At 39.8% G+C, this 8,085-nt stretch overlaps 1 protein-coding gene across 1 annotated transcript in view; it reads right to left on the bottom strand.

Moving 5' to 3' along the window:
* Positions 1–1,020: 1,020 nt before the first annotated feature.
* acer3 (alkaline ceramidase 3) overlaps positions 1,021–8,085 on the bottom strand; it is a 7,723-nt gene continuing 658 nt past the window's right edge. Inside the window, exons 2-11 of the mRNA XM_083766297.1 lie at positions 5,389–5,499; positions 5,080–5,132; positions 4,736–4,788; positions 4,457–4,538; positions 4,307–4,342; positions 3,262–3,320; positions 2,703–2,804; positions 1,796–1,900; positions 1,560–1,605; positions 1,021–1,417 (exon numbers count right to left, since the gene is read on the bottom strand). Coding sequence (XP_083622423.1) covers positions 1,364–1,417; positions 1,560–1,605; positions 1,796–1,900; positions 2,703–2,804; positions 3,262–3,320; positions 4,307–4,342; positions 4,457–4,538; positions 4,736–4,788; positions 5,080–5,132; positions 5,389–5,499 — 701 coding nt within the window. The 3' untranslated portion in view covers positions 1,021–1,363. The remainder of the gene's footprint in view (positions 1,418–1,559; positions 1,606–1,795; positions 1,901–2,702; positions 2,805–3,261; positions 3,321–4,306; positions 4,343–4,456; positions 4,539–4,735; positions 4,789–5,079; positions 5,133–5,388; positions 5,500–8,085) is intronic.

Below are 8,085 nucleotides of genomic sequence, written 5' to 3'. Positions count from 1 at the left end.
AGCCAATCTGCAATTGTTTGCCTATTTCCAATGTTTGTCTATGACATGCCCAGAATAGGGACACTAATGGGGTTGTGTACCCTAGTGGAGTTTTATTTATTTTGCACCAGTTTTATTTATTTTGTTGATTATTTATTTTATACTGTATGTTTATGCTATTTTGCATTTGTATGTTGGACACGCCAAGACAAATTCCAATACATGTTTCATTGAAATGGTTTGAAATTGAATCTTGAATGTATAAGCCTATATATAGCCTATATATAGCCTGCAACAAAACATTAATAAAAAATAAAAAATAGGACAATCAACATTGCATTTGCATCTGGTGGTCAAATACAATTACACCCTCAACATGCTTTGATATAACCAGCTTCAGCCAACTAATGTTAAGAGTGTGATCTTGCTAATGAGGGTAACTGTTGGTAACGACAGTGAGTGAGTGAGTGAACTACAGTAAGTAGGTAACACAGTATTACTTTGTAGCTGCTGTGTCCCAGCATTTACTGTACATCAACACATTTAAGTCCTTGAGAAGGATATGGAAACAACTGTGATTCTTCATTCCTTCAGCTGCACTTACAACTTTATACGTTATACAGTAGCCTACAGTCCTCAACGTTGCCTTGCATCATGGAGCATAATTGGGGCATGATCTATTCCAAGAATAATAGCATAGCATTGTGATGCCAGATCGGCTACTTTCACATTTGTTTTTGCCTGTCATAACCATAGAGTATATATGAATAGAGAAGGCACCCAGAGGAAACCCTGAGGCGAAATGGACATAGTGGCCGAATGAAGGTATTGCAGCTCGAGCCAGCGCTGGTCCGTTGACTATCATTGCGCACGTTCATGTGATTGGGGCCATGACACGTGAACGAATGTTTCATACGTGAACGCGCACAAACGGCACAATGATAGTCAACGGCAGCGCGTTCATGTGTTTGGGGCAAATCCATCCCAGAATACACTCTGTTCCTACCAGGAAGGAGGAGTGAAATCGCCTCATGCGTTTTCTTGTTTTTGTCATGTCATGAACTGTCAATGAACTGTTTTGGACATAAAAGGTTTCTGCCCGAAGGTGACGATGTTTGCATTGTAAATGAATGACCAAATAAAAACATCAATAGCATTACACAGAAAAACATCATTATTATTTATGAAAAACAATATAAACTATAAAATCTTCCATTTACTTCTCACTGCTATACTGTCCTTGGCACATCCTCACAGTGCAGAACCGAAGAATCCTTGGTGTGACACCTTTAGGGTATATGTGGCCTCTGGTTGTGGGTTGAGATCCCTGCAGAGGACTAATGTGCTCCATGGCAGTCATCGTCTCTGAATGGTCCCAATCCCTTCAGCTTGTTTTCGGAGACTCAATGTGCAAAGTCGGCCACACTCCACAGAAAAACTGAACAGATTTTACACATGGCATTAAGTCATGTATTCAATATTTTACCATGTTATGTTATAATGCATTTGATCATACTACACAGTTGTATTATAAATGCCACATATAAAACACTACTGCAACTATCCAAAAAATAACATACCTTTAATTTTGGTCTGTGTTTGAGGTAGGTTGATCTGATCTGGACGCTACAAGTTGGTGAACAAAGAAATATGTTTTATGTGTGCAAAAGGATCATTACTTTGAAATGTTATATCATTTATCCAGAGAAATGTGCAATAATTGTGTATATTATGTATAACTCTGCTATGCATATCTCTTGCATTGACCTCATCGTCCCCCTTTGTTAAAACACAAGCCATGGCCCATGACACTTACCTAAGCAGTATGTGGAGGTAAGACCCAAGGCCTGTGAAGATATGCCACCAGGCATGAAACTGTGTCATTGTTCCAACACCAGGTGGCAGTGCGTTCCTGCTGGCTCTAAGAGACAAGGAATTGACCAGAGTCAAGTTCTATTACTGTACATCTATCAGATTAGTCTGTCTCAAGGTAATACTAGTACAGCCAAAGCAAAACATTTTTTTTTCTATTTGTTTGTTTTATTATTAAGAAATTAGTGTATAGAAGGAAATGCAATGCAGATGTCCAGCAGGAATCAAAACTGGGATGTTGCAATGATGTTGTTGATGCACAACTAATCATTCAGCTACGTGCCCCAAGTTAGAATGGAAGAGGGGGGGTTGTGATGTGTTTTAGTGTTGTTGTAGTAGTGATTTGGGAGTATTGTGTATAGTTCAGGGATATTTATATCACTTGTAGGAGTTAGGGGTATTTAAGTATTTATGGTGTTCATGTATTGTGGGTTGTGAATTTATTGTGTTTAGTTATGTATTAAAGTATTTATTGCATGTTTTAGAAACACCCCCATTTGAATGGTGCAGTCCAGGTCACCTGGGTATAAAAGGCTGCTGCCAGTTAAGATCAGGGGAGTGTAGCGAGTTGAGAGATGCATATGAAGAGCACCATGTGTTCAATAAATACACCTTCTGTGCAACCTACTACTTGACTCTGTATTATTTCCAGCCTCAAGTCGGGCATTCTCACAGTTCACAAGCTGTAGCATCAAACACATTTTGCATCAGTACTGCTGCTCACTGTATTATCATAAAAATCGACTTTGTTCCAGGGCAGTGAGGGCACCTCCCTTTGGAAACACTGCATTTAGAGGCAGAATGGCTTCCGTAGGTGTGTAACCTCAGCTGCACCTTTTTTATGTACTCACCTTAATGAGTCACAGAAGATGTTGTCAATATTCCACAGAAGGAATCCTAACAAGAAGACACATAAGGAGGTGTAACACATTGGCCTGAGCCAGGGGTACACCCTAAGAGTGAAACAAACACACATAGACACACACAAAAAAAGAAAACACTTTGAATATCTCTTTACAGTACAGAACTGTATGGAATCAACGGCAGATTTTTACTGTTTCCACTAGCGAAAACATTGTACATTGGTACAATCTTTTTCTACTCAGTCATCTCATAGGAGGGTTGTAGGATACTTCAGTAATCTGCCTACCAGTTACATCATCGATTTTTATTAACGTGAGAACAATTACTTCCATGCTAACTTAGAAAGCTTGCTATTTCTATTAGCGTTGATTTCCCATCGATCGAACTGTCAACAGCCCTCCTCCGAGACAGAGACCGAGTAGACATAAATGGTACAATATTATGAGCATTGGTGAGGAATATTTATATGAACATAGGTTGAAAATGGGAGCAGTAATTCATTTAATATAACGATGATATAATTAATTTCCTGCTCATCCAACTTACCATGTTACTATGAAGATTGATCGCATCACTAGGCATGCTACCAGTGCGCCATACATGACCTGTAAACAATTTAGGAATGGAAATAAGTGAAGTGCATTTGATTTTGAAATGGCTTTCACAGTGCACACTTCCACAGGAAATTCATACAAAACCTAATTCCTAACTCAGCTAGTAATTTTGCACAAAGTACAGTCTAGGAAAATACTGTAAAAACACAGAGATTTGAATAGAAGTGGTCCTGGGTGGGGCATGCAAATGAGTACATTATTTCATATAGCAAGAATTTCCCCAAAAGTCTTTCCTCTGGTTTGGCCACTGTGGTCAGAGTTTGACACAGAAGGCATGACAGTTGTGTCTACCTGTATGCCACTATGCAGCATTATGATCAGTAAGCAAAGCCTAAAAGACTAAACAATGGCTGCTTTGTCAGTTGGTCCAAACATACTGTGAGATTATTTACTATTTACATATAAAACACCATAAGAGGTAATATCAGGCTTTCATATAAAAGTCCTATGAAATTTTCCTTCTGGCATAAGCACCGGTATCCCAACAATGATTTATTGTGGTAGCTCCCACAATTTAACTACTTAAGTTAAGATGTATAATAAACGTATAACTGTGGTGAAAATAACCAATATATATCACAATTGTGAGCTTGTACAGTAGATAGGCTATTTTTGCCGTGCCACACTGTGGTACAATAAACTATAAATGAAGGACATAGGCCTAGGACATGTTTGAGCAGTTTCGCCCATTATAAAATGCCCAGTTTAGAGACTGCAGAGTTAATGTGGTTTATATTACATGTGCATCTGGGTGAAACATAGATGGAAAATGAATATCTTATGAATGCCACTTAAATTATAAGTTATTGTGTGTACTTCTTATGGAATGCTATGTTAAACGTGTACACATAAAATGGAGTTGCTTGTCGTAGTTGTATCACCTAGCAGTGTTTACACAAGACAGAACTAACGGAGGACATGCTGAACCCTAATAAGCAAACAAAGGCCAATGTCATTCATGCCATTAACTCCCATACCTGGTGAAAGACAGGCTCCTTCCATTGTAAATACACCTACAGAAAAGGTTGATTCTGGTCAAGATGTGGAGAAATACTTTTCCATACACTGTAGCATGACAGCTCTTATTATATTGGTATTTGGCAACAAATACACATAGGCCTACTCACCACAGAGACAGAAACACTGAAGATTAACAATAATGCAATAGGAAATAAACTGATGGTGTTCTCCTGCTTGAAGCATTCATATCTGAAACAGAAATCAGTTGAACGTTACCTCGTTTTGAAAGGGAAATGGTCCTACACTGAAGTTCAGCCATAGTTACACTAGTAGTACCAATGTAAAAATGCATGTACTCATTGGGCTTGAATGGTGTTTTGAGTAGTCTACCCATAGCAAAGTACTAATAAAAACTGATTATAAATCCAAAAGGCTGGACCACTTACAGACAATAGACGAAGACACATGTGCTGTAAATCATTGGCAACTCATCCAGTAACTAGAGGTGAGAACAGACAGAAGCATTAATTACAATATAATGCACCTTAGGAAACCTGATTGATTCAACATACAGTAGGCAAATTTACTTTACAATAGTCCTCACTAGTTTACATAACAAATCATTCCCAATGCAATGCTAAGACAATTTAGTCACAGTCACATGCAGCAGCAACAACAACAAAATAACTGCTGAACTGACTCAACAGTCACCTGTGTTCATTATTGTGTATACAACTTCTTGCTGACAATTGATTTTATTCATAGAAACTTTAAGTGTAAGTCAGCTCACCTGCATCTCATAGAGGAGGGTCATATGAAAACACCAGGAACCAATGCCAACAGCTACACAGGAGACAAAACAGATAAGAGTCAAAGAGAAAGTAAACAAGACAAACTCCCCTCTCAAATTTTCACTAACAAGGATAAGATGCATTATAATGCATTATGCTGATAACATCTGGTAAGGAAACACTGGATTAACAAGGTTACTGGGGGGGGGGGGGATTCATACAAGAGAATCATATTAAATGACATTCCCTGATGGTTCATTCGGTTTCAGCGTACTGTGTGGCTCCATGAGCAAAGACAACAAACTGACCTGCAAGTCCCAGAAAAGAGCAGATGTAGCGGAACTCAAGGCCATCTTGGAACGTCCGGATGGCACCATAGATTGGAGGAAGGATCATAATCAGGTTACTGACGGTGTTCCCTGTTTGAGAAAATGTGATATATGCTGCATCAAGAAACAGAGAGATACACGATCTGCACCATGGCTAAACTCTCGTTTCATATGTCCGAGGAGTGGATTGGCATCTGTGATCAGGTGACATAATAGAAGGGGTTTTGTGTGTGTGTGTGTGTGTGTGTGTGTGTGTGTGTGTGTTATGTGGGTATTATAACAGGAAGGCTATTTGTGTCCTATTGCAGAAATGTAATGACTGCACCAGGTTTGTTGGCTATGATATGTCAAGCTGTATTGTGAAAGAAGTGAGCTTGTAACCTCAATGTCAGTCTAGTCCTGTAAGGATTATGACATTTTACATGACGATTAATTGTCACACAAATAATAGCGATTAGCAATTAAATTGTGTTTTTCGATAGGTAAAACAAGTACAGCTGTCAAGTTTGCTGTGACCAAAGTTTGTAACCTTCAACTTCTCTCCGGTCACTGGCCAACAGTGCACAACACTGAGCATACAGGTGTGAATGTCCATGTAACCACCTGCCCATTGCCAGTAAATGCCTGTGTTCTTAGACAAAGAGCCTGCTTAATGTGGAGTAAAACTAATAAATGCAGATCTTTATCGGCATGTGACTGATAAAAGTCAAGGGTGGAGTTATTACAGTAGATTGTTTGGACTTTGATTATTTCTGATAGAATTTACTGTATGCCAATTGAAGATTACTGGTCTTCTATTTAATGTCTCTGTGACATTAATGTGTTATTATCCAAATGGAAAAGTACATGTCTCTCTTTGACCTCCAGCTCTTTGACCACATGCTGGCCTTCTATTGTTCTCATCTGCTGAGGCACCAACTTTTGAGATAACGCTCAAAGGCCTGCAACACACCAGGGTTAGAAATCATGGTGGCCTCTCCCTTTGTGTCTTCCACACCAGGTTTACTGAACAAAAGCACAGTCTGTCTTTGAACTTACAGTTTACTTAGTTTAAATAGCAAACAATCCTCTGCCATCAGTTCATACATGACAGTATCCATTGAACTATGCTTGTGCCTGGTGGTGCAGGAAAGGTTTTTTGTAAGAAAAGGTTAAGAAGAAATAAAAATGATGGACAAGACAATATTCCTTTATCTACTGTAGTCCCTAAATAATATTACATAATTATTAGGGCAGTGGCCAAAGCTTTTGGTGTTTCATCAGAATCGGAATGTCATGTAAAGTACATGTTTTAATCAAAATGTTATTGATTAAGTTAGTTAAGTTAGTGTGTTGGTATAGTAGCTTATTACAAGACAAAGGGACTGAATACGGTACAATACCATAGACACTACGGTAGTTGTAACGTAGGTCACATATCTCAAAGAGAGGTGAAAGAGTAAACACTCACACTCTCTCTGACCAACTTGGCTTGGGTCCATATTAGATAAACTGTTGCATGCATGATAAAGCAAAACATCTTAGGTGGGGGAAAGTTGTTGAAACATACTGTACACTACAGTCCTAATTTCTATATGCCTACAGGACTCGAACAGTATATGTATCCAGACTACAACAATGACTTAGTCCTATAGTGGAAGAAAAATGTTTTATCATAAATGAATTACCGTAGTACATTCATCTCGACATACACATTGCATATAAGCCTACAATTGTGTGATGGTACATAGTAATAACCATAGCCTAACTTTCAGTCCCTTCAAAAGTGTAGGACACTGTTTTTGAGACAGCTATGTGTGTCCCTGGGTCTGTCCGAGCACGAAAATAGCTTTTGGTTGGTTTTCACAACCAAGTGTCACTGTTGCGCAGCTTAACACACACACACACACACACACACACACACACACACACACACACACACACACACACACACACACACACACACACACACACACACACATATTAACATGATGATTTGGGGTGTTACAGTACAGTACACTAGTGAGAGTACAGTACAGTACAGGGACCCCTACACGGTAACTCTGTCATTTCTCAACCATTCCGGACGCGGGGTGGCTCGCCGGAACCGGGTTGTGCCCCTGGGCGCATTCCTGGGGGTCTGGATGTTCCGGGGACCCCCCAGGGACCCCCACACGGTAACTCTGTCATTTCTCGACCGTTTAGGACGCGAGGCGGCTAGCCGGGAACCGGGCTGGCACCCTGGCCGCGTTCCGGTGCTGTGGGTCTGGAACTTCCGGAGACCCCGGGGACCCCCACACGGAGTTGCACTACTCATGGTGCACCCACTTCACACGGGTGTGATTTTTTGTTTGACACAGAGCCATAGAGTAAGACAGAGTTGTGACATTGAGGGGGCAGAAAACAGCCTGGTCGTGGTTCATAATTTCATATACTCACGCGAGCCCATAGACTCCAATGCATTCCGTAAACTTCCGGTTGTCCCTTTTCTATAGAAGAGCCTGGCCCCATGAGTGAATGGAGTTGTCGTAACTCTGTCTTACTCTATGGCTCTGGTTTATTATGCTCAGAACACAACATAACACATTGTTGTTGTTTTTTTAAATAAATATCTATAAAATACTGTTAATGTATCCATCTGGTATCCATTTGTAACTGCGAGTGCACGAATTGAACCAATTACAATGGTACAATTTG

This window comes from Protomyctophum parallelum, assembly GCF_964188405.1.
Source record: "Protomyctophum parallelum genome assembly, chromosome: 1".
In the NCBI taxonomy this organism is placed as follows: Eukaryota; Metazoa; Chordata; class Actinopteri; order Myctophiformes; family Myctophidae; genus Protomyctophum; species Protomyctophum parallelum.
Note: the sequence above shows the minus strand (reverse complement) of the source record. Positions and strands in the feature narration are given on the sequence as shown.